At 34.4% G+C, this 27,645-nt stretch overlaps 1 protein-coding gene across 2 annotated transcripts in view; it reads left to right on the forward strand.

Annotated features, from left to right (window-relative positions):
- The window catches only part of LanA (laminin subunit alpha), a 133,823-nt gene that overhangs the window by 74,180 nt on the left and 31,998 nt on the right, over positions 1-27,645 (forward strand). For both annotated transcript variants that reach the window (XM_085947598.1, XM_085947607.1), the window contains exons 25-38: positions 815-1,051; positions 5,063-5,225; positions 6,403-6,547; positions 8,233-8,373; positions 8,833-9,311; positions 13,311-13,539; positions 13,767-13,894; positions 15,463-15,587; positions 16,332-16,505; positions 17,680-17,961; positions 20,665-20,891; positions 22,856-23,023; positions 24,460-24,679; positions 26,862-26,971. In XM_085947598.1, coding sequence (XP_085803724.1) covers positions 815-1,051; positions 5,063-5,225; positions 6,403-6,547; positions 8,233-8,373; positions 8,833-9,311; positions 13,311-13,539; positions 13,767-13,894; positions 15,463-15,587; positions 16,332-16,505; positions 17,680-17,961; positions 20,665-20,891; positions 22,856-23,023; positions 24,460-24,679; positions 26,862-26,971 — 2,828 coding nt within the window. The remainder of the gene's footprint in view (positions 1-814; positions 1,052-5,062; positions 5,226-6,402; positions 6,548-8,232; positions 8,374-8,832; positions 9,312-13,310; positions 13,540-13,766; positions 13,895-15,462; positions 15,588-16,331; positions 16,506-17,679; positions 17,962-20,664; positions 20,892-22,855; positions 23,024-24,459; positions 24,680-26,861; positions 26,972-27,645) is intronic.

A 27,645-nucleotide genomic window follows, 5' to 3' on the forward strand; every position in this document is an offset into this window, starting at 1 on the left:
TCCTGACTGTTAATTATGTAAAAAAGTTAACCGTCTGAACTGTCAAAGGTTGATATCTTTTAACAGCCCTTCTCTTAGCCATGCTAACTTTGAGAATGAGACAGAGTACGTCAATTTTATATATTGAGAATCGAGATGCAAGATTTGACTGTTGTACTGCAATCGCAATGACATGACTAATAAAATAAAATCTGTATGTTATGTTGATATGTCTGACGTGTCAATACAAAATTCTTGTGTTCAGCTCATTACTGACTAGATGGCACTGGTTCAGCTTTATCCGCTTGTGTTCAGTATTATCTGCTTGGGTTTGGTAGCACGAACATATCCGAATTTGACCGACATGTCTACTAACCTAATTTTTCACTGTATTATGAATTAGAGATAGCGACCAATAACTGTTTTGTTTATAGAATGTCTTCTGTGGTAATTTTGACCAATGAAAATAACGGAAACGTGCTAAAGTGGTAACCGTTAAGAATAGACCTGCTGATGTACCTCATTTGTATACGTACTGTAGTATATTTCTCTATTTCTAGACTTTGCATGTGTTCTAAGACATTTATTTACAAAATCAACAAGGTTTTTAACTTCTGCAGATGCTTGCGAAGTATTCATTACTTTTTGGTTGTTGCTTGGACGGATACTTGTGAGTCTTGAATTGTTTGTCACTGACGGATGTGAGTTGCCATTAGTCAACATTGTTTACTCTAACGCTATCCGTTAATTTGTTAATCAGTCGATAAATATCATTTACGTGATTCTTGATATTCTATGCATCTCGACCATAATGTATTTCTTTTTATTTCTGTAGGTTTCTGCCGTGACGCTGTATTTGCATTGACGTCAGACTACAATAATGGAGCTTTGCCTTGCAATTGTGACTATCTTGGTTCGTGGTCATTTGAGTGTCACACGTTTGGCGGACAGTGCCACTGTAAACAAAATGTCATTGGTAGGAGGTGTGAAACTTGCAAGACAGGGTTCTATGGCTTTCCTGACTGTAAACCATGCGATTGCCCATCGACAGCACTTTGTGAAAAAGACACAGGTGACCAATCTAATGATTAATTTAGTTTCACTAGCGGTACCTTATCTCTATGCCACCACAGTAGATATTAGGTTTACATAATTATATAGTCATGCTGTGCCAAAATCATATGAAAAAAATATTTAAAAATTTACAGTTACATACCGATTATTTAAAGTTATATAAACAATTTTATTTTTCATATATTTATTGCAAAAAAATGATTTGTCAGCTAATAGAAATGGGCATATTTTATTTCAAAATAAAATAGGATAAAAATAACTAACATTAAAACCAATCAATAGCCGCGTACTGACTGAGTGAGCAGCCTCGCGAAGTAAATGCTCAATCAGTCAGTATGCGACTCGCCCGAGTGTTGCCGCGGCCGATCCAAGCGTTGTTGGTTTTTGTCGATGCTCAAAGGTATCTCGGTACGATTGCCGCGCGCACTCAGGATGGTAATATTTTGCCTCGCTCACTCGCATAAATATCAGTGTTTGAAGCTGATACAATTATAAGGTAACTACAGATGGCTTTAGGACTCACAATGTTTAGAATACACGAATAGCGGAAGCGGAATAGCAGCTATGGGAATATGCGTGGAGACATATAAGCCAAGAAATGAACCATCCCGTAGCGGATCTGAAAAGAAGATTGAGTCCTTGATGGGATCATACAGAAGGGAAAAATCAAGTCAACTTTCATATATTTTTTTAACGCAAAACCGTTTAGATTTTGGTTTCTTTTCCTTTATAAGTCGAAGTATAAACGCAGTAGCTGCGACAGCAATTCTCACGCGCAGCCTCATTTCGACTTCGCGAAACTAAATTGCTCATTGCTTGTGGCTCAGTCTTGCAGCGCGCGGCAGCCTCGCGTAACGTTAATTTCGTCGCGACGCAAATGCCCGAGGCTGCTAGGTCAGTACACAGCTAATTACCACTAATATTGAAGGATGAACTTATCGGTTGTTGTAATAATTACACACCTCACTGTAATAAGATATATAGAGGTATATATCCGTACCTATATGGCAGAAGCATATAAGTCATTTTTTCGCATTTTACAGGAGAAGGTTTTTAAGGTTTAAAGAAGTGTCACAAATCAGAATATGATGGAAATTGGATTGTTTAATGTTATTATTATAAAAAAACTAGTATATTTTTAAAATATATTTGATAAAAAACGAAAATCAAGCAATTCAATGAGTTATTGAGCATTTAATGACATATGAGGTTTTGGCATAAAAATATTTTCAACATTTTGACATATCATTTACAATAATAGATGTTTTATTATAGAAAAACTTATGAAATTAAAACAAGAGCATGGAAATTAAATGAAAACATGATAAAATTAAACTAACAGTGATAATAATATTGGTAAACAGTTGTTTATGAGTATTACTTATAGTATGTATATAAAAAAATTAACAAGTATTTAAATTTATATAAAATGTATGATAAACTGGATCTATCAATGGCAATAAACTGATGAGGTCATCTTTCTTAGATTGATTTATTGGCAGAGGACCGTTATAGTATTGCTTAATGTTAACAATGTTCCTTCTTCCTCTTGTTGTACGTCGTAAATGAAGTTGAAGAAATGGGTCATCTTCATGTAATGAATATTTAAATTTTATTAAACCAAACTCCTTCTCATACCAGAACGATCTAATTTTGTTCCAAACGACATTTTCTCCAACTGTATTAATTTTTCGCTTCACCAGTTGATTAGAAAGAAGTCTTGAATAATTGTAAATTTCATCCTGAGACATCTCTTTACCAATAAAAAATTTCTTGCCCCTTACTGTTCTAACAAACTGATACCAATCATGGGGAATATTAATTTCTATGTTGGAAGTTTTCTTGGCTTTTTCAACACGTGAATGGTCAGTGTCACATGGGCCTGGGAGCAAATATTTATGGTCCATGACCTGGATAGTTGGTGATGTACTTACAAAGAAAGATAGAGCTGCAGTTATTATGTTATTTTTATTTTGTCCCGGACAAGAATCAGAGGATGCAATAACATTTTCAACAGTTGGACTTAAGGTATTCAGAAGACTTATCACACAAAACGCTATTTCGTTGGCTCCTCTTGCAGCTATTCCCTCGTGCCACATATAACATGAGGTTTGGTTCGATGTGCAATTTCTTATGGTCAAATTATATGTGTACAATTGTCTTTTATAGTACACTATACTTGAGTTAAGAGAAGGCGTTGGCAAACACTGCTGCAGATCGAATGCTAAAAAAGCAATTTTACCTTCAGATTGGAGAGCTTTGGTCTTATCTAATGTTTGAGGCTTTCACGGTTGTTTTTTATCGTAGTATATTCTTGGGTTTTCACCGTGTCTCCTTCTTCCTTCTTTACTCGACGTTTACAACGAGCCCGAAACGTCGAGTAAAGAAGGAAGAAGGAGACACGGTGAAAACCCAAGAATATACTACGATTTGGTCTTATCGTTTTTTTTTTAATTCATAGCCTTCATCTGCCACTTGCAAACTTGTGGGTTTCCAATATTTGTTTTATTTGTAAATCTGTAGCACATTTTAATTGAATATTGTATGTATCACAAGTTTTTCATGTGTTTTTGTAAAGTACTTTAAATTTATATCCGGCGTTTTTAAAAATGAAGCATACATACTATATGATACAGGAATCATATTTTTTCTGTTTGCATATAACAATACATTTCAAACATTTTGGATATGTTTAGCTGCCCAGACAGGTATTCTTTGGATGTGCGACGACGTGAATAATGACTTTCATGTTTAGGAAAGCTTTCTATGTGTGCAGTAACTTCGTCCCGTTCGTTTGTTTTCTTGTTTATGGGTAGTGTTTTCCACGGTTATCATTACCTTGTTGTTTTTATTTAATAAAAACAACGATACAATGCAGTTCCACCATGAATTGACAGTAAACAAAATAAAAGAAATTATCATTACCAATAAATCCAAAGACATGTTGAAACATTTTTTTGCAAACTTTATATTCCAGTCCCTCTGTATTGCTAATTTTATAAATTCAATAAAGACAGCTGCCAAAAATGCAGAATACCATAGATAAGTCTGCGCATGTGTAATTTTATAATATGCCAAAAGCGTATATGTCAGACATATATGCTTTTGCCTTGTTAGAGTTTGAAATTTTATATTATGCAAAAACGTATATGTCAGAGATATATGCTTTTGGCTTATTAGAGCTTGACATTTTATGACATGTATTGTTTTTCCAAGTCGTTTTACGAGAAATCTATAGGTTTTAGAGATATATGCTTTTGCCATAACATAAAGTAGGCATTTTTTGATATATTGGCATTCAAATCTCAAAATCGCCAAAACACGACTTATATGCTTCTGCCATATTGGTACGGATATCTATATAGAGATATAAGATATATATAGTAATAAGATAATAAGAGAAATCCAAAAATTAAGAGCAGCGCTACGGCATGGAAAGGTGCATGTTGGCTATAACGCAAAAAGATTGTAAGGCAGAAAAGAGTACGCAGTGTAATATAGGTTGCGAAGTTGACAAAGCGGCAATTGGCTAGACGTGTCACTCGGTAAGTGGATAACCGGTGTACGTCGTCGATAACCACTTTGTGTATGGAATACCTTCTATGTTATTTCGGACCAATGAAAATAATGGAATACATTTTAATATAATAAGAATGTATACAGCCACATTTTTTCCCAACATCTATTAATAATGACAAAAAACTCATGAAGTTCAGCAGGAGTATGTGGTAGTGATGAGCTGGTACTTTTGACAAAGTAGGCCAGTTTTATGGCGCCAGGCCAGCAGATGGGACTTGCTTGAAGTTTGCATTTCCCAACTTTCGCTATGGGCACATCTACTGGCGTCAATGTGCCCACTAGGAGCCAACCAGCCGTTGACAATCATTATTATCTGTTATAAAATAATAATAATTTAATATCTTAATTTTGCTAGCAATAAGGGTGGGAATGAAATAAATATATATTTTTATTTTACAAAATCGATCGATAACAACTATTTCCGTTCCAGGGGAATGTATCTGCCCCACAAGAGTCACAGGAGAAAGGTGTGATGAATGCAAACCGTTTACTTACGGATTCGATCAAATCATCGGTTGCGAGGAGTGTAACTGTGACGTTCTTGGAGTACTAGGGTCACAACTGCAGTGTAATCTACTAAATGGAACTTGCAAGTAAGATCATACTTATTTTTTTACATAGGTACCTAATATGTTTAACCCTGTCATGCTCTAGCATCAAAATATAACGCAAGAAAGTCATGCCGTTTCTATGCACCATATACCACATGCAGTGCTATAACTTGCACCTCAGACTATCAACATTTGTATATCATTCTCATGGTGTGACAGGGTTGGCCACAGTGTTGACCACAGAGTCGCAAGGGTGTGGAGTGGACAGCTTCTGGAGTACATGTCATGGCCATGTGAAGTGCCTCTTTGTGATCATCCGCCTCTACCTAGAACAGACAGATCTCCTCATGGGTTACATGTGAATTGTACGTATTATATTTAACCGTAGCACAGTTCGCCGTGAGTGTTCTTATCGGAAAGAGATGACCGTATACTATACGGTCACCTCTATAGCACCGAGATGAAAAAATTACATGTTTGTGGAGCATTGCAGACAATAATTTTCATTCAAGAATGAAAACCTAACCTAACCTAACAAATGATCCAGTATATCGACTATTTTCAAAATTTGTTTGCTACTGGCTTCCTGTAACGTAAACCGACATGAACCATGTTTAATTAGACATGAATTTTATCTCAGTACTATACGACCCAAAGAGGTTGGACGGTCTTTAATATACGACCATATATTTCCGATACAACATTTCACGGAGAAGTGTGATACGGCTAACTGCATACGTACAAGTTTCCAGATACGCTGCTCATGACCCCGAATGTTAATACATAAATAGTGGGTGTTAACGATATCTCCATTTTGGTACTATGATGCAGTGCGCTTTAAATTTCATATTGGATTCCTCATAGCAAAGCAGTATTTGAGTGGTACTGCCGTGGATGGTATTTACCAGGCTTTGAAGATGCTGTAATCTGGTTAGTTTAAAGAAGAGGTATGCCCGGTTGAGACCCTCAGGGTATCCATAACACAGCTGTGATAAATTTCAAGTTATTATTTTTCTTTTATATTTGTTTTCTAAGCGTGTATATTATGAAGTGTCAATTAATTGTAAATATAGTACCATTGGCCACTATGAACTCAAAATTTAATTTATTTTGTATTTAGATTTAGAGAGTTCTTATATGAAAAACTTTAAAAAGCACTGCTGTGTATTGTAGTCTGTCTTGAAAAAAACAAACTTAATTTTCATAACTATCTTTGCAGTTGTAAACGCAACGTTGTTGGGCGCACTTGCAGTATGTGTGAAGATGGCTATTTTGATTTTCCACATTGTGAACTTTGTTCATGCGACACCAGAGGTACAACAACAGAAATTTGCGACCAGCAAAGTGCAGAGTGCTATTGCAAGGTAAAGACATTATTTTATGCCTATTTGATGATGGACTTTTGTTAACACTACATAACGAGTCATGTATGCATGGATTACAGTAATTACACCCAGGCCTGAGAAAATCACATAGATTATATTGTGACCTTACCTGCAATCGAACCCGGAATACCTGATATGAGAACATACGATTTTGCACATTCAACTACGAAGGATGACCTTTTCATTTGCCCTGAGAATGGCGGTGTCTACACAGAAAATGCAGAGCCCCGTCGACCTCCATAATATTGTCTGAGCTTGATTTTTACACTTTGGTAGATGTGGCTTTGTTGCAGATTGATTTGAAAGCCATTTGATTTTCACTTATTTAATACCAGTGTGCAACAAGTTATTAGCTATGTTCCAGCTAACCCAAATCAAACCAATTGTTGGATCTCGGACCATTTGGCAGAATTTTCACGGGAACGCGATTTCTGATTACTAATTAGTGTTGCTAATACTTAAAATTAATTCAATAACTTATTTGTCTGTAAAATAGCAACACATTTATTGAAATGTCAACTTGTTATGAAATTCTAACCTCCAATAGATCGTCATCTACAAATTTAACTGCCATATTCATTTATTTTAAATGTATGAAATATAAATAATGTTTCTTGAATATAATGGCCCACTTGTTTGATTGTTTTCATGTCGACATTATATTGTGACTTAGACGACAATCGAACTAAATTGATAAAATCGGTAGGTAGTACTTAAAATTCGTTAGATAATATAAAACCTGATCGTTCCGGGTTGATTTAACACAGTTTGTAGTTTAGAATTTCCATTACAAAATATAAATAAATTGACAATAAATTTTTGGTCTGACATGATAATATAGGTAATGATATTAAATCAAACTCTTTGCATAGAAAATATGGCTGGAATTTTGGGATAATAAGACCAAAAACGGTTTCTTGTTCGCGTATGGTTACTTATGAATAATAGGTATTGATTATTAAGCTATAATATACCTAATTCAAGTGAACTCCTATGGTGTAAATGTCTAAAATATTAATATGAACATCTCACGATATATAAATGCCGAAGAATGCTTATCATCTAAATTTTTCTTAATCCTAAAAATATTATAATGTTCTTAGGTAACGCAATATGTCGAGAAAATGACAGATATGGAATATAATAAAAAATGACTATAATTTTTAGGTTAGGTCCTGTCTGGGCCGTTATCACTTTTGACAGATTGTCAGAAGTAGTTTGACGTTTCATACCAAACCATTTCTGATGGTTAGAGAATGGTTTGATTTTCGCTGGAACAGCGAACCAAACGTCAGATCTCAAACTGTTTCCGGTTTACTTTCTACGCATGCAATTTGTATGTATATTGTCTATGGTCAAACAGTTGGAAACATCACTGGAACCCTATCATTACATAGAAGCCAGGGATAGGAGTGTAATTAAGATAGAGTGGCTCCAACATATACTTTTCTTTGATATACAGGTTCATTGTGTCTCTGGCGACATATTTTACTTAATGAGTATCTACAGACAGGCCATGCAGGGTAAACTATGTAGATACTTTTTTGCAACGTGGAACAAAATTAATGATATTTCTTTACTCTATTGAAAAGACATAATACATAATACATATTTTAATTTTATGTATGACGTTTACTTATTTACTATATACATTTTTGTTTTAGACCAATGTCTATGGATCTGAATGCGGCCAGTGTAAAGATGGAACATTTGATTTGAGTGAAGAAAATGAAGATGGCTGTACCAAATGTTTCTGCTTTGGGAAGAGTGCCAAATGTAACAGTGCCAACATGTTCTGGGATCAGGTAATCTTGTAATTTCAACATGTCCAAATATATCTAGTGTGCCAAGCCCGATTGAGTATAATCGATCCAGTTGGTTCAATCATATCTGCGTAATGTAGTGGTTGACAGAATTACATTACATCACCATGTTCGATCCTAAGAAGATCATAATATGGACCTCCACAAGGTGGAGGTTGTATGTATTAACAGATTTTTGATTTTACAAGAAATCTATGTTAGCCACTTGCTAAACCTATTAAGTCCATACTCTGGGTCCGAACACATTTAAAACAACATGTGAATTTGCCAGACCTGAGATTCAAACCTGAGACCCCCACGACATTATAAGCCGATTGATAATTACAAATAAATATATTGAAAGGTTAAACCAAATCGCAACAGAAAGAATAAAATCTTATAATTTAGAATGATAATTCAGTCATGTAGGTAGGTAGTAAATTGATAATTTTTTTTTTTTAGTTAATTAAAATGCAAGATTGGTTTTTGGCAAACATCATTGTTGGAAACAACGTAACAATCACCAAGCACAAGATTATGCCTCGACTTTTGAATGATTCGGCTATTGAGGCAGAGCTCAGAAGCAACGAGTCACTGAACCAGACCGTTTACTTTGGTGCTCCCAAGGAGTATTTCGGCAACCGTCTGACATCTTATGGTGGAAATCTCAATTTTAAATTGTTGTACAATGCTGATGCTTATGGTGCCACCGTTATTGCCGGAGATATAATTCTGGAGAGCGCTGGCACGTATATTATTCATTCCGGAATAGAGACGCCTGCCGCTTCCACCATCTGGATGAAAGAGCTGCCGTTGAGAGAAGCAGAATTCATGACCCCGAATGGATCGCCAGTAACCCGAGAGGTCTTTATGATGCTTTTGGAAAATTTGACTGGCATTTATATCAGAGCCACATACCGAAAGTCCAGTACCACAACCAGGTGAAAAGAGTTTTTTAATAAGACTAAAAAATTTCAAACTAATTAACATCATCATTACCACTAATGTGACAACTCGGGGTTATCAGAGACTTCCTCCAACAATTCTCCATCTATCGATATTCAAAATGATCGCTTTTCAATACAGTACCCCAAACATATGGCAAGTATTGATCACTCCATCTAGCCAGTATATTTTTGGCCTGCCTTTTTTCTTGCATTGAATGGCTCGATGTGTCTGTTATTGGTTAATTGACATTCATAGGGTGTACCAGTGGTGAAAACTCCATACTAGGCGATTATTTGAAGCCCACCTTCTTAACCTGGCACTCGCGGGCTATTGTAGTATGACGAATTCACTCTCCGCGGTGACGTTTTTTGTTTTATTTAACTTCTGTGTTTCATAATAAAAATGGCAATAAAAAATGAGTTTTATGGCTCTTTAGGCGCCTAGACATGTTCAGATTATTTTACAACATTAAAAACCGTAATAAATCAGTCATAATGTCAAAAATATCCGAAGAAATTAATTCTATACAAAGACTCACCATTTAGAAGAGTTCCGCCATTTTGTTTTATGTATATGGAGCACTGCAAGGCTTGCATTTTGTTATTCGTCACGCTCGTGCTTGACGCGAGTATAGAAACACTTCACAAGTGGTAATAAAATCACACATAATGTTTTTTCCCTGAGTAGGGTCGTAAATATAGCACAATAATTTTAGACTAAACACGACAAGTTAAAGCAGACACTTAAACAGCTATTAAATATTATTACTGAGTTACATATTTATTTTTACTTTACACATTTAAAATTGTTTTGAAGAGTGGTAGATTTTATAACACGGACTGAGACACAAAGTCACATTGCAAATACAACACATATATCTAGATAGAGATGTTTTTTTTTTATTAATTTTTGAATTTCCGCACACATGACAGCGTCTTCTGGGCTTTTTATTATTTGCCGTGGGCGGAATGTGTTCCGGCAAATGATCTATTAAAGTTCTAGGCAACAACCTCAATGGATTTTCACTAGTCGATGGTCTGGGTTGTGGAGTTTTCGTGATTTTCACAGCGTACTTGGCAACTAATTGTTTTATCACGACTACTGAAATTCTCCTAAAGTTTTTTTACTACTAGTAACAGATTTATACATATAGAAAGCATTTAATAAATAGAGGTCAATCATGTGAAATGCTACCTTTTTGTACCATTTCACAGATTTCCTCATGCATGACAAGCTGCTGAGCATCGTGTCGGCCTTGTCGACAGTCCCCATATTTTTATTATACTCTAAGATGCACTTTGGCTTCATAATGGGTTCTCCGGTTCTAAAATTAGTTTTACATGTTGGACCGAAGGAGTCATCGTGCATGGTTGTAAGCATGTGGACATCCCTTCTGTCACACCATTTGAGAGCCAACAATGGGCTGTTTGACTTTACCTCTGTCTCCCCCTTTTTCAGCTTTTTGAAGCATGGCATTTCTTTGCGATTCTTACGTACAGTCCCACAAGCATTGGTTTTATTTTCATGGAGGTGTTTGAATAACTGTGGACCGGTCTACCAGTTATCGCACCACAACGAATGCCCTTTGCCCAGATACTCGGTCAGCAGCGTTGTCACAACAGCTCCGGAAATTCCAAAGTTTTGGCTATCCACTATGTCTGTCCCGTCACCACAATAAATAATAAAATCTAAAATATAACCCGTCATAACGTCACACAGCACGAACATTTTGAAACCGAAACGATGACGCTTCGATGGAATGAATTGTTTAAAAATAAATCTCCCTTTAAAAACAATAATGCTCTCATCGATACAGAGATTTTGATGCGGAATCATCGTGTGAATTTTGCGTGTATGCTCTAAAAGTAACCTAATTTTATTTAGTCTATCTGAGGTAACACTTGTTGGATCGGAAAAATGGAGCATTTGGAGCAATAACTCATATCGGTCTGTAGGCATCGTCTGACCGAAAATGGGTGCACTTAAAAAACAATCCATACTCCAGTGTTCTTCTAGTGACAAATGTTTGTTTCGTGTCATGAGCATTAACACCGAAAAAAATGCATATAATTCTGATAGAATTGTATCGATCCAATTATGAGAACGTGATTTTGGTCCAAGTTCTTGAGTGTTATACTGGTAGTGGAAAAAAATGTTTGTTTGTTGGACTACCTTCAACATTATATCACGGTTTAAAAAATGTTCAAAAAAAAGACACTCAGACGAAGTCTCAGTCAAATCGCTGTTTGCTATGCCGGATTGAAAATCATCAAACTCATACACGATCGGAACATGGGGTCCGGATGTCCATGTTCTCAAGTGTTCAATTGGCTCTTCTGATATATCTACATCACTGAGGTCAGATGGTTCCAATTCTTCTTCAGAAATTTCGTAATCGGAGTCCAATTCCTCACTTAAACCAGCCATATTGAAGTTTGAAAAAAGTTCTCAACCAAACACTCACACGATAACAAAGGTAAAACAGTCCAAAAAAAATATAGTCAAAACACTTTATAACAGTTTAATACACATGAATGGTATAGTTAAAAACACATAAACAATAATATATAATATATAAATATAATTTATAAATATTATAATAAAATTCACACAATACAATAGATCGCGTAAAATATGTAATATTTTGTACGGAAAAATGACAAGAGCGATTCCTTGCACAGTCCTCTCACAACAGTGATATTACGCATACTGCGCAAACGCAGTAAAGTGGCGCGATGTTTCAAACCAATATTAAATGAGCGTAGATTGACGGCCTGTCGAAGGCATGTCAAACATCTAAGTTTTAGTATTGTAACAAAATTTATTTGACAATATTACATATATGTCACCGTTGGTAATGAAATAAGGCAAATTATGGTAGAGATTTCAAAATCATGCGTCATGTACATATTCTACATAATCGACCGGCGCATTTTTGCGTACAACATTGGCGACAGAAGCGCTGTAGCCCCGTAGTTTTGCGAAATTTCGCGTACTACTCTCGTGACTGAAGCGGGCGCCGGGTTAAGAAAAATATTTTTTAATTGCATGTTGACTTATTTATATAATCACTTGATTATATTATATTCTATAAAATAATTTATTTTGCCAACGTGAGATGCCGTATGTGTAGGAATGTATTACACAGATAATTACAACACAATCTGCAAAGGTTTTAAAAAATATACCACACTGTCTTGACGTAAATAAAGGTCGGATTAGGTTTCAAATAATTCTTAATTTTTTTCATATGGACTTTACATCACGTAGCCCCGCCCAGTCTATTGAATTATATGAACTAAGGTAAGCTCCAATCGCAGAGCCTAAAACCGTAAAAAAAAAAAATTCTATGGTGTTTAATCGAATATTAATAAATATAGACTGTTTTTAAAAATAAAAAGAACTTTTATCTAATGGTTGATGTGTATAAATGTTTTGAAAAAATACGTAATTTAAATTGATCGCTTAAGTTTATGTCGTCAGTGAGTTTTTGAAGTTTCATTAAATTAGTGTGTCATTGTCATTAGTGTGTAACTATTCATTAGTAGTAATATCGTATTATCTTCTTATTTCTCATAAGTATACCTGACAAGTGTGTTCTTTTTATCAGATCTCCACAGCCTACCTCTTTCCAAAAGTCACCCTTCGCCACTGGGGTGTACATGATCTAGTCAGTGCATTTAATTGATTCAACTGCGTTGGAATTTTCATAAACTATAGAAGTCAGCATTTTGTAATATAAAATATTATTATTTTAATGGCAACATTAATAATTTGAATGTTTTGACCAGACTTTTCCTCCTTAAAATTCTAAAAACATTAATGAACATACAGTAATAATGGACCATTTAAGAATGAGACATTGTTTACAGAATATTAAAAACACATTCATAATATATTTAACATTATAGTCAATTTTCTCAACTTGGTCACAGGTGTACTTGTATTAGATAAATCCTCAGCACCTCAATTAATAAATCAATAAATTCCAGGTTATACGCTGTATCTCTCAATTATGGAGGTGATACATGGACGTCCACAAATTTCCCCGCAACATCTATTGAAGAATGTGCCTGTCCCGAAAACTACAAGGGTAGCTCATGTGAAGAGTGTGCTGAAGGAAACTACAGAGTATCGGCAGGTCCTTATGGTGGATTTTGTGTACGGTGCCAGTGTCACGGTCATGCCGCATCTTGTGATGTCAACACGGGCGTATGCCACGTAAGTCAATGCAATTTTTCCAAAATCTAAAATACACATGTCACATTTTATACATACTTTAATCAGAGTTGTATAATATCTATATATTAATAATGAAATTAGAGTATGTGTTTGTCTATCCATTTGTTATTATTAGGTATGCATTTTAGCATTAAATTTATTGATTGATAAAAAATATGATAATTAGATTGCGATGTGAGTACTATTTCATTTTATTTCTATTACAGGATTGTCAACATGCAACTACAGGAGATCATTGCGAGCAATGTATTGTTGGTCACCATGGAAACGCCACTCTCGGAACACCCAATGATTGTCTGATATGCGCTTGCCCACTTCTCTTGAACTCCAACAAGTAAGTCAGTAATTTGGCATGCCATTTGGTCAAGTCTATTGGATTTATTTCATTAACAGTTAACTTAAATTGAACGTAGTTATGCAGAATGTAGCCAGTCTACAATAATGTCGAGCTGAGATAATGGCACTTAACAGCATGATATTAAAAATGTATGTAAAATGTAGAATTGTAAATAATATTTTATTTTAAGAATAATTTTTTTGCGGCTTGGCTATTTTCAGCAGAACGTAGAGAAAACCTTCTCGCATCTAATCTATATCATATCTCATTTTTTTTATTTTTTATGGACTGACTACTTTCTGCATAACTATCTCCAATTAAATGTACCCGTCATATCTATATATGAATTTTCGTGCCCGTAATTCACGTTTTTTCGCTATTTGCATGTAGATTCTGAAGTCCCATTTCGGTTTAATATATTTAATTTTTGGTGTTATGTTTTTATTTCCCGCAATTTACATCTGAAATACTCAAAAATTTGATTTAAAATATGTATTTAAATTAAAAATCAAATTTATCTGAACAAGTTCAATTCAATGTACATTACATACATATGGATTTTTTTTTGTTTTGTATTGTTTTATTTTACATTGTCAGCTCAAGAGAAAAAGAATAATCGAAAAGATGAATGAACATTTTGACATGATATTATGCTCCAAACTGATTTGTATGATTAATGAAAAATATTTTTTTTTACAAAATTTTAATACGCATCAAATTTACATTTTCCCTTTATATTTTATTCACCAATTTTGTCAGCATTTAGTGTTTAACCCACGATGGACACGCGGCTTAAGCGTCGGCCTAGAGCCTTGTGGGTCCCAGTTTCGAATTCTGGGTCTGGCAAGTACACATATTGTTTTTCAATTTGTGTATGAATCAGAGTATTTATTATTTTTTAAAGCAGCACTGCGGCGACCTTTTTTACTATTAATAAAATAATGTGAAAAGTGCATTAGCAAACAAGCCAAGAACTCAGTAAATAGATTTTTGTTTGCTTTAATATATCTGGCCCAGAAATCATTGAAAAGTGTTACGACATGGCGTATTTTTTTTTTTTTAATTTTGATTTCCAACGCTCTAATTTTTATGAATGCCTTCACTTTGTTTTTTTAAATCAGTGAATGCATTAGTGGTCCTTGCATTGATTTATTCACTCATTTTTTTTTTTAAATTCCAACCAAATGGACAAGTTTAACAACAAAATTATCGTTCCTGAACAAATTTGCCTCAAATTTCAACATTATGATTTGACCCTTTTATTTCATTTTTCACGAGATAGCTAGCACGCTTCACAATAGTATAGAAGTGAGATATTATAAAATTAGTCTCCATATTTTCGGAGAGGTTTGCAAACAACCTTTTATAGGACTGTTTTTTTTATGTAGTTTATAACTAGCGGCCGTTTTATAAACTATGCATTTTCAAACTGCAAACCTGTGGCTACATTAATTGTGTTAAACTTTTCGCGCCTCCCCTTGCAACACTCTGTGCCTCCCAGTTTGGAAATCGTTGACTTAATATGTTTATTTTTATATTTGTATTAAAACGAACGTGTTTCATAGTTTTGCAACGGCTTGTGAAATAAGCACCGATGGGGAAAGCATCACCTGTGAATGTCGAGAAGGATATTTCGGAGCCAGATGTGAATCGTGTGCTTCCGGCTTCTACGGAGAACCGGACCAAATTGGTATGTATAAGGAATCTTCTTTCTTCCTTGAATTAGAAGTGTATCTTGTACGATATCAATTCCATGATACGTCTTTTTGGAGGCTGAAAAGATAAGATTTGCAGATAATAATTGCAATTGAATTTTTGTGTTGGTTGATTGGATAGTATATTAAATTTATCGTCGATGTATGGTTGAATAAGCAACTTCAGAAATTTTTAAAACTGCACACATTTGACGTTAAAGCGCAACCAGCAGTGCTGCTGCTGAGCAGGATAACGATACAGATTTAGTTTATTTATAGCTGTATGGGTGCTCGGTTGGCTCGATACACTCCTTTCTTTCTTCAATTTTGTACTTGACATCATTTTTTTCAAGATGTGCCCAAAAATGAGTAATCCAAATAACTTTGTTAGTTAACTTGTTAGTTTATTGTTAAAAATAAAAATAATATTTAATTATAAAATGTATAATTTTTTTTTTCTGACCATGCTTGATCCGAATAGGATCATAATATGGGCCTCCACAGCGTAGAGGTTTATATTAACAGATTTTGTTTTTTACGAGAAATGGATGTCAGCCACTGTGCTCCTGATGAAAATAAGGTTGGGAACCCCATGTCTACATTCTAAACTGTACAAAAGCAAATATATCTATTTGTATATATTAATCAATTGTATGTGTTTGAATTATTAACAACGTTTTGTTTTAGTATACAAAAATATGTATTGCATTGTGTTAAATGATGAATTTTGTTTTCAATAGGTGACTATTGTAAGCCTTGTCAGTGTTCCGGAAACATCAACCCTGAAGATCCAGGATCATGCGACACCATTACTGGCGACTGCTTAAAGTGTATGAATAACACATTCGGATCTGCTTGTGCATTGTGCCAGCCAGGATACTACGGAGACGCCATTGTCCTGAAGAATTGTCAATGTAAGCTATTTTATTTTTGAAATATTAAATTATTCCCTTTGCATACACTGATATAATATACAGTGGAACCTCTCATAACAAGCATAATTTGTTCCAGAATCTTATATATCAGATAATCAGATAACCCATGCTGAAAAAAATACCCAATTTTTTTTATTTTTTATTTTAACGTTTATTAAAAGAAAATTACTTATTATTATTTTATGAATTTACGACAAAAACTAATTGTTTTTTGCTAGAAAGCTGTCTAGAGACATTTTGTTTTTGCCGACACTTCAAAATTTGGTGAAAATATGATCCAGCATTAACATTGAATAAATTTGTAGCGTGCATAGCCACCGCCTTATTAGGGTGATCCTTCTCAATATACGACGCAACAGTTTCCCGTGCTTTCAGCATTTCTCTTATTGCGCCAGAAGATTGTTGCTTTGCTACCTCCTACCTCCTCCTCCTCCACTGACAAACTCTTCTGCACAACTTCTTGCTGTGAAACACGATTCAACTCCATAAACTCTTCCGCGTCACTCATGTGAAATGTCGCTCATTAAGGGAGCCATTTTTTTATAATTTGTTTTGCTCCATATCAATTTCCATCCAACCAACTTGTTAGTTAATGTTATAATTGTAAATTCATTCTCCACATTATGAGTGTTAAGCGTTGATGACATTGAGCTACTTTACAAGCTGCTTGTTGGCGAGTTTAAAAGCGGGCGAGTTAGCTAGTGCGATTGTGATGATGACACAAAATTTTCCACTCGCTAGCGAGTTGAAACTGTCAGTTTTCGTACTAATTGACGGGACTTATTGAGTAGTTGGTTTTTTTACCAGGAGGTTCACCACTATTGCTCTACTGCGCAGACGCAGATCGGACCACATTGCCAGCAAGTAGCGTGTAAAGTAACCCGATTTTCAACTTTTCTAGGTAGATTGTTTACAATCTGCTTGTTATCTTGTTCGATGATAACACTGGGCGAGTTTACAAGCAGATTGTAAATTCGCCAACAAGCAGCTTGTAAAGTAGCTCAATGTCATCGACGCTTTAATCAAAGAATAAATTATAGACAATGATGACAAGACGTACTATGATTTTTTCTAGTTGGTATGTGTGATTGCTATGTAAAGATTTTTTATGGTTTGAAAAAACTGAATTATTATTGTTTTAAATTTTTTCCAGCATGTCTTTGTGACGACAATGGTATGGCAAGATGTGACAGCTACATGGGTGTGTGTGAGTGCAGACCAGGTGTAATCGGTGATAAATGCGATCGTTGTGAAGAAGAACATTGGGGCTTCGAGTCAGGAAACGGATGCGTGGCATGCAACTGTTCTATTGCCTCCCACTCCAAGCAATGCGATGATGTCAGTGGACAGTGCAAGTGTAAACCTGGTGTAACCGGAAAACACTGCGACAGATGTGCACCTGGATTCTGGAACTTTTCACCAGAAGGATGCGTCAGTAAGTGCGAAAAACATATTATTTGTACTTTTGAGTGTAGAGGGAGGAGACTCACATTAAATACGAGTAGGGATTACGGCTTTAGGAATCAGTCTGAAAAAATCGTTACATAAATGTAAATGAAGTAAATTATTCTGTTCATATTTAAGTGACTCATTTCAAATAGCTTAGGCGCAATGTTGGAAGTGTCTCCTGCCACACAACCGCTACAGTGATGCAACATGACCTGTCAAGACAGATAAACGTCATTATACAGTAATTTTGTATTGAAGTTGAAAAAAATAACATTGGCGGAAATATTAAGTACATTAATTATCAATTAGAACTTTTAATTACATCAACGTTTATATCATTTTATCACATTATATCAATGTTCCAATTATTGTTGGATGGATATTTTTTAACTGGAAATGTCATATCGTCGCCCTAGTATTTATTTTGTGAAGCTCTATTTGTGGCGAAATTGACTTTTTAATTCAGTTCATTGTCTTTTATATAAACGCATCGAAATCGTTAAAAAAAATATTATTTATTAGAAACATATTTTTTCAAAAATGTTCAAAAAACTACGGTACAAAACAATCATTCGGTATTAACCGTTTGGTCCACGTCATCGAGGGTTGTTATGCAGATACCGCCCCCTCTACTATGTGATTAGTCAACGAATCGCTTATCCTTTTATAATATTAGCGTTGTTTTGCTGTACAGACTACGTCCTCATTATACATTTAAATATGTTATAATTTTCATATTAAATTTGTGAGAATTCGAAGATTGCTGCTAAAGTGCAGTATCTGCTGTTAAATAAATATAAATTCTTCTTAATTAAATGAGTAATATCGCTGGATTACTCTTTTAATATATACTCTAATATAATGTATCTCTCACTATGTAAAATAAATAAATATGAAAGATCTTCAAGCATTGAAATATTAGAAATATTAACTTTTTTTTCATCTCTTGAACATTTCACATATTGTCGCTTTGGATAAACCAATACTAGGGCGACGATTTCTTATCTTAATTCTAATTCTAATTATTGCTGCCATTTGTCATTTTTACTCTATCGTGATTTGACACTGATAGGCCCTCATGACTGACCCGCAATTGTGTGTGCTTGCTTGAAAAGTGACTGGTATGCCATAAAATAGTATGAACTCATTCGTGCTGGAGTGGCGACTTTTTGAACTGTACACAGGCAACAATTGGTTGCAAATATTAAGTTACATGTGTTTTGTGATGCAACTAAATCACATTGACGGATTCGATGTCTTGCAGTCGATACGGGTTTTTTATATGCGACACGGCTTAAATCTCAATGCAGCACAACAAAAAGGAAGTGGCCTGCCCCGTCTGACACTGGTCATTACAAATTATTTTTTACATGAAAATTGTTACAATAAAAACATAAATATTATTAATTGTTTTTACTGTTAATTCTTGATGGGACGATCATCAATTCAGTTTACTATCTAGCTCACCTAGTTCAGTACATTGGCCTTTTTAACCTCTAAAAATAGATACGCTGTATTCAGTCACCCAAGTGGATTGAGCTAAGTGCTAAGTAGGTGCATGATCAGACTAGCATTACAATTTTATTATACCTGCTTCGTATTGTCACTGTGAACTTTATTTAACCATACCTACTTCAATCAGAACTCATGTCTTCTTAATTTAATAAGAAAAGGATAAAGAGATCCACCCCAGATCAGTAATTTTCAATACCGAAATACCGGTTTTAAAAATCAGACAATACCGATATATTCGGTATTGAAAGTGGAAACAAACTGTATTAACTACCATAAAAGGTTTAACAGGACTATAAATATTTTTTCGGGTTTCGCGATCTCTAGCTTACTTCCGTTGCCATTTGATGTTTGAGTGTAAAAAGTGCAATAAACTAATTAAACATTAGGTCGAATTATCAGTAAATTTATTGAAAGATCGTTCATTCGAAGAAGAAAGTGCCAATCATGGGCCCCACATCCTGAAGCGGGCCCCCAGGCTAGGATCTTTGGCGGGCCCCCCTACCTATCGCTAAGGATAAAGGTAGTGTGCCGCTCTACAGTAGCGTTTTCCAAACGGTGTACGCGGTAAAATTAATGTGTATATTTAGTGACTTGTTGTATATTTTATTGCATCCATTTGAATTATGGAGGTGTCGAGTATCGATACACAATTAAAAATTGTATTGTACAATCACATATTTTTAAATAATAACACTATCGAAGGAAAATAGCGCTGCAGGCGACTTTTTTTTGCTATTAAAGCAAATTTGTGATGTTTGTTTACCTCACTTATCTGGTCGATTCGCCACACCGGGCCCCTCGTGAGCCCTGTCAGACCCCCCCTTGTGGGGGCCATGGTGCCAATCATTCAACTACTAAGTATTTCTAAATATCCACATCTCTACCATAGCTTACCTTTACCTATTTTTAAGGGTACACATATTATAATATGTATGGATTTAGATATTTTGTCTATGAAATATGAATATTTTAAAGAGATTTTTCTATCTATATTTATTGGCAGATACTTCTATTTTTTTTTCAAATATTTCATGAATTATTAGTATTAGTACCGGTTAGTATTCAAAAAGAAATACTGAAATACCGGTCTTGGTATTTTCATTCGGTATTGCAATCCCCGATTAGGTATGTATAATTAATATTTTTTTATAATGTGATGCTATATTTATTACAGCTTGTGGATGCAACAGCGAATATTCTATCGGGTTTGGATGCAATGCTGCCAATGGTCATTGTGAGTGCCTTCAAGGAGTAATAGGAGACAAGTGCGATCACTGTCCATATAGATTCGTACTGAAGCCGGATGAAGGTTGCTTCGAATGTAACTCATGCACTCATCATTTACTCGATTCTACTGATGAACTTCAAGCCCTGATTGATCCTGTCATGACAGATTTCCAGGTTATTACAATTTTACCTGATATCATCGGGTGATATTTCATGAGAGTTTACGAAAACATTTGAATGTAGAGCGAAGCTCTTACTACAATCGCTGTAATATGTACTGATAATGTTGTGTTAATTTCATAATTATTCAGATTAGCAGGTGTCATTGTGTGTTTAATTTTTTTGATTATGCAAATCAATCAACAGTGGCTAGTAATTTCAGTTTAAAGTTAGACGAGATAACACAGGCTCAATAAGGGCTCAAAATGTGCAATTAAAATGCACGAATCTTCATTTTTGTAAAAATTACTGTGACTTACGAGATTATGCTTATCAATGCCAATTAGGAAATCGAGATGGCGTTTTGTTGGTAGAATTCTATTGTATAAAAAAATAGTCTAGTAAATTTAGATTTTAAGCATTAAATTGGTGGTATTTAATATTATTAATCCAAACGCCTGCTACTTTGATCTACCAAACCATCTAAAATTTAGTCTCCTCTTCAGTTGCACAAAAATTCTAATGTACCAGACGATCATCCATCAAAAATTGTATTACGGAGCGTTTGACTCTCCAATGAGTGTTCTCTCGACCATGTCCGATCCTAATAAGATCATATGGGCCTCCACAGAGTGGAGGTTTGTATTAACGGATTTTATTTTTTACGAGAAATGGATGTCAGCCACTTGCTTAACCTAAAAGGTCCATACTCTGACTCATACACAAATTGAAAAACAATGTGTGTACTTGCCAGACCCAGGATTCAAACCTGGGACCCACGACGCTATAGGCCGACACTTAAGCTGCGCGGCCATCGTGTACCATACAATCAATGTATATGAGAGAAAGGTGGTACATATGTAGGAACGTGGGGTTACTGCCAAAAGTTGGTAAGTCTCGAAATCACGTCATGGAGTAATTGCAATTTGAAGTTTGACATGCCTTCTAAAATTAATCATAATGCTAATAATTTCTCTGTGATTTATGTGCATGTTCTATCTATATCGGATGACCTTGAATTTTTATACACACAACAGTAGCGAAGGATGGAGGCAGGCTGTTACGATCCGCCATAAAGAGTGCACATTAAACTTTGTCAGTCATGTGTATTTGTTTTCATTGAAATAAGACTACAATTATTTTTAGATGGTTTTGGTTAGTTTTTAAAATTCAATTGAACCCTGCAAAATTGCTGATAATAGCCAAAAAATACTCATCTATCTATAAAATATCTAAAATTATGCAATCAAAATAAATCATACATAACTTTGAATATTATAAAATTTTTATAGTTAGAATAAAGTTTTTATCAATTTTAGTTTGGCTTAGGCTGGGTTTAATGAATTTAACACAATTAACCAAGAATATGTGTATACGAAAACAAATAAGTATGAATGAAAAAGTGTGCACAATTTTGTCGTATCCCCCAAAGTATACCAAAACGATTATGGTTTGATTTTGGCAGGGTTTAATTGATTTTTGAAAACTAACCAACACCATCTGTAAATTGTAGTCTTAGTTCAATAAAAACATATACCTACGTATGACTTCTTCTTCGATGGCGCTATAGCTCAAGTCGAGCCCTGGCCTCTTCCACCGCCGTCCTCCAGCCGGGACGGTCTTCCGCACGTCTTTTCCAGTTCCTGATTTTTAGCAGCTGGTTGGCATCTTTTGTAATGTTATCACCCATCACCTACATATGACTAAAAAAGTTTAATGTGCACTATTTATGGTGGATCTTAACAGCCTACCTCCACCCTTCACCACTGGCATATACAACAAAACCTGGAGCTTGTTAAAGTTGGTACACTTTGTTGTGTGGGCCATGTAGCAAGGGACACCTTGGATAGCAGGACATACAGAAGCAGGTTGACTGGAAGCCTAATTTATAGTATATCCATACCTGGTCAAATAAAAATGATAATAATAACATTATTTCTGTCAATAATAACCTTTTGTTTATTGTATCATTATTTCAGAATAAAGCATCTGGATATTTCACAACCAAACGTTTGCGTTATATCGCCAACAGAGTGATAGCCTTGAAACCATTAGTCAAAGGCTTAGATCCCGATACAGTGGACCTCAAACCAACTACCTTAAAAATAGATGATCTGGAATCTACAGCCAAGGCCTTAGACAGAAAGGTAAAACTCTAATATGACCACTTTGTAGTAGTATCAGAACTATAATAGATGGAATCAGAATCTAACTCTGGAATTCTGGATTCCGAATCTTTAGAACTCTGGAACCGGAACCACTCTAAATTTTTTTGTCAATTTTTAGTTTAGTTAGGAGTTTAAAAAAACAAATAAAAATGACTACATATATATAATATTATAACGTCACCTCAATACTACAACTAGATAACTTGATTTTCACTGTTTTTTAGATAGTTATTGAATATGATTCTACATTTCCTTCTCTACAAAATGATAAAACTAGGTAAGTCAGAAGTTAATGGGAACTGTATTAATTTTGTGTTTGAAAATATTAGACAACTTTAAAACCATAAATGCATTAAATAAATAAAATATAACACTTATCGACAATATTTTTTTATACAATTGAACATTATTTAATTGTTCTCAATTAGACAAGTACAATTTTCCATATTTATTTTAAATAATAATTGTAACTTATGTTAGTCAAGTAAAGTTTAAATTTCATTTTCCCAAAAATGACCAAATCAGAGTTATCTAGTTGTAGTATTGAGGTGACGATACATTCCGATGATTTTTTAAAAAAATAATTTTGAGTAGTAAAGTAAAAAATAAGTAAAGTAAGAATATCTAATTTACATTATTCATAATAATATAATATACAAAACAAGGTAGGTAAGTAAATTGGTTTTTAGGAAGGTTGGAACTGACCCCTGCACGTCTATTCTATACACAAGACTGCTTTTCGGCCTCTACGGCAGCTATTTAGGCTAGGTTTGTATCGAATTATTAGCACTTATTTAACAATTACAATAAATTGGTTGTAATTGTTACAATAAGTGCTATTTTAACAGCACCTCTCTTGGCTGTGTTAACTTTAGAGCGAGATAGACAGTTTTGACTGTTAAGACGGCTAACTTATTGTAACAATTATAATACCTCTATACACAAATCTGATAAAGTGAAAATATTTATCACTTTAGCGGCCGATAATAAGCCATATGTATAGAATAGACCCTCTGAAACTGGAAACTTAATTTTTGATTTCATGAATCTATTTTACTTGATACTTGGAGTATCTATTTTGTGTAATATTCTGGAGTAGGTAAAGTGTAAAGCTAATATGAATGTAATTTTCATATTAATGGTTTTAAAATAAAGTTATTTTTGTTAATTCTACTTTCAATAAGTCATTTACGTTGACAGCTGTTTTAGGTTATAAACCCATCTTCAGATCTGTCGACTATAACTGTATAACTATATATATATATATATATACATATTGTTGGGATTTATGTGTATCTATGTGTTAAAATAATTAAAAAGAATTAGAAATCTGCATGATTTTAACATTTTTCCAAAAATAATGTAACTAAGGAATAACTGTAAGATCGGGAATAAAAGTTATATAATTTATTCAGGCGGAGTACGGAGGTAAAGATGCAGAGAAGATTAAGAATGATGCTGGAATGCTCCTGGAGAAATGTATTGCTGCTTTGGTGGACATCAAAAAGAGTTCATTGAAATCAAATGCAACAGTTGACAACATTTATAAACTAGCTACAAGTCTGGAAACGCAAGAATCCCCCCGAATCGAAAGCGCAGTGGCTGAAGCTAAACAAATTCTCGAAGACATCAAAGGTATTCATTTACATACAAATAAAAATTGTGTTGCCATTCATCATCATTGTCAACACTTCAACTTAATGTGGGTTTTGACGGTTACATGTAAATTGTAAGTAAAACATTTAACCGTGGCACAGTTCACCGTGAGCTTTCTTATCGGAAAGAGATGACAGTATACTATACGGTCTCCCAATTTTATTAGATTCAATATGAACATTAATTCAATTTTCATTGTTGATTTTGGCAAAATCCAAGAATGAAAGCCTAACAAATTAACAGTATATCGGCTATTTTCAACATTTGTTTGCTGCTGGCTTCCTGTAAAGTGTAAACCGACAAGAACCGTATTTTATTTATACATGAATTTTATGTCAGTACTATACGACCCAAAGAGGTTGCGCGGTCTTTAATATACGGCCATATATTTCCGATACAACATTTCACGGTGAAGTGTGATACGGCGAACTGCATACGTACAAGTTTCCGGTCACGGGTTTTGACAACCTCCAGGAAACGGCTCCACTCACCATTGTCTCCCCCTTAGTCCCAGGGATTTTTTTTCCCTTTATGTGGGTCTATTCTATACTTATCGACCGCTAAAGTCATAAAGTGATAAATATTATCAAACTTAGGGTAGGCTTGTATCAAAGTGTTAGCACTTATTGTAACAATTACAATAAGTTGGTTGTAATTGTTACAATACATGCTAATACTTTGATACAAACCTACCCTAAGTTTGATAATATTTATCACTTTATTACTTTAGCGGTCGATCAGTATAGAATAGACCCACTGGTCTGTTGAGCCTCTTTAATGGTTGGGTATTTTCTATCCTTGAGACATGGCCTCCCTAATGGAGTTACTTCACTTTCAAATTTAATATGAGATGACGGGGGAACATCACACAGTGTGTATTGTTTGTGGTTATACCTTCTTCGCTAGATGACACCTTCGACGCACACAGCTTTGAAGATACTACTCATTATCTATCTTTCAAAGATATCCAGCTTCCTTTCAGCATTCCGATCCATAGGTCAATATATTCTAAAACAAAGTATAATAATTTATGACAGTAAATAAAAAGACGTTGAAGAAAATTTCCTCTACCAGATTAAGCTTAAATATATTATGAAAGTGTAGCTGAATAAAATGACTTGTGGTTTATTATTTAAATTAGCTGCAGTTCTTCTTGCATTGTCAATTCATTTGTAGCAAACTTTACTATTTTCATTCGCATCTATCAAAAACTGCATGCAATTCCACAAAATTTCAACACAGTTTTATTATTTTTATTATGTTATTTTATTCAAAGTTATTATTAATATTTATGAAATTTCCAAATTTGGTGTCATTGAAAATGAGAAATAGGCTATCCTAAAATGATTGGGTAAGGCCATCCACTCATGCAGAAACTAAAATCTTACGAACTGGTTGGTGATGGAACTCATAAACTGGCCAGTGACTAATGCTTCGCACAAGGCGCTACTGAAACCTAATAATCTCATAACCTCAAACTGTCAAACCCATTGTCTGTCCTACTTTATTCTAAGCTTTTTCCGTAATATCTTTACGGGAATATTCTGGTAGCCTGTAATTATAAAGGCAGGAGTATTTCTCAACATCTGCCATATATTTTAAATTAAAAATCGGTTCTCCCATCTTAAACTTTTGACGTCTTGTTTTTGCTTGTTTGTTCAGTGCTACCAATTTTGGTAAGAAAATATGATTTTTCATCGAATCTACTGATATTGGTACCACTGTTCAATGGGTGACTGGAAACTGAGAGACTGGGAGACTAGCATGTCCCGTCTCTTCGGTTTCGGTCGCGGACGTTTTGAAACTGAGAGATTCCAGTTTTGCCGTCAGCGAGCCACCATTGAAATATATTAGCTAGATACTGGAGTTTCAGTTTCGTCTTTTTTGAGTATTCACGTGAGCGGATGACCTAAGAGATGAATCTTCTGATAGCTTCTTAATATGGAATTGAATAATAATTATTTGCAGATATTATAATTTACAAAAATATCAATTTTTCTTCGGATACCAAATCTATTGCACTAAAAATCATTCCAAAAATGCCATTATATGTTACTAAATATACTCATTGAGTAAATAAGTAATTTATTTTTGGATTATTGAAGTTGATTTCTGGAAGTGACGAATCATTCTAATAAATCTGTTATGAATTTTTTTACAGCTAAAGACTTGTCTCCACAAACCAATTTGTCGGAGAGCCAATTACAAAGTTCTAAAGTTCTACTACAGAATATTCAGAATTTCACTGCTCCGATTCTCAATCAATCTCAAGTAAGCATCCTTTTATAAATTACGTCGTAAACACCAATAGCATATTGTTAACTTAACCCGATCGGCGCGTAAAGTTTCCATACAAAAGATGTACTGTCCGCGGTCGGTTTTTCGAAATGTTATTCTTCGCTGTATTATAATAAATACGGCAGTTAAAAATTGTGGCTACAAGAGCTATCATACCTAGATACATAAGGATCAAAGTGCCACACTAAAACACATAATGGAGTGTTCAATTTAGCTGTGTTTACTTTAACAAAACTACCGTATTGCTTTGTTCCGATAAACTCTGTCGCCATTTTCGACGACATAACACTCGACTTCAAAACAAGTGCGCCGACAATTAATCACTGACTAATTTTATTTTACTCCTGTTAAAAACACTTAAAAATGCCATAAAAATTATTGAAAATAATAGCTTTTATTGGTGACTTATGAATTATTGTTAATTAGTGTAAGTTTTATTGATGACAAATCCATTAAAATTGGATGGTAGTCCCCAGTTTTATTTCGTGGCATAGATTGTGTCAGCATTTTACATGTTTTATGGGCCATTCTAATTTAAGCGTTAAAGGTGAGTCCACACTGGTTGAAAATATTATAATAATTTTTTTGTTATTTTTTTTTTAGTGAAACTTGGATTTTGTAGATTACTTTTCAGTTTATTGAGCATT

This window comes from Rhyacophila brunnea, unplaced genomic scaffold, assembly GCF_057557595.1.
Source record: "Rhyacophila brunnea isolate RB1 unplaced genomic scaffold, BYU_Rbru_1.0 scaffold_1, whole genome shotgun sequence".
NCBI lineage: Eukaryota > Metazoa > Arthropoda > Insecta > Trichoptera > Rhyacophilidae > Rhyacophila > Rhyacophila brunnea.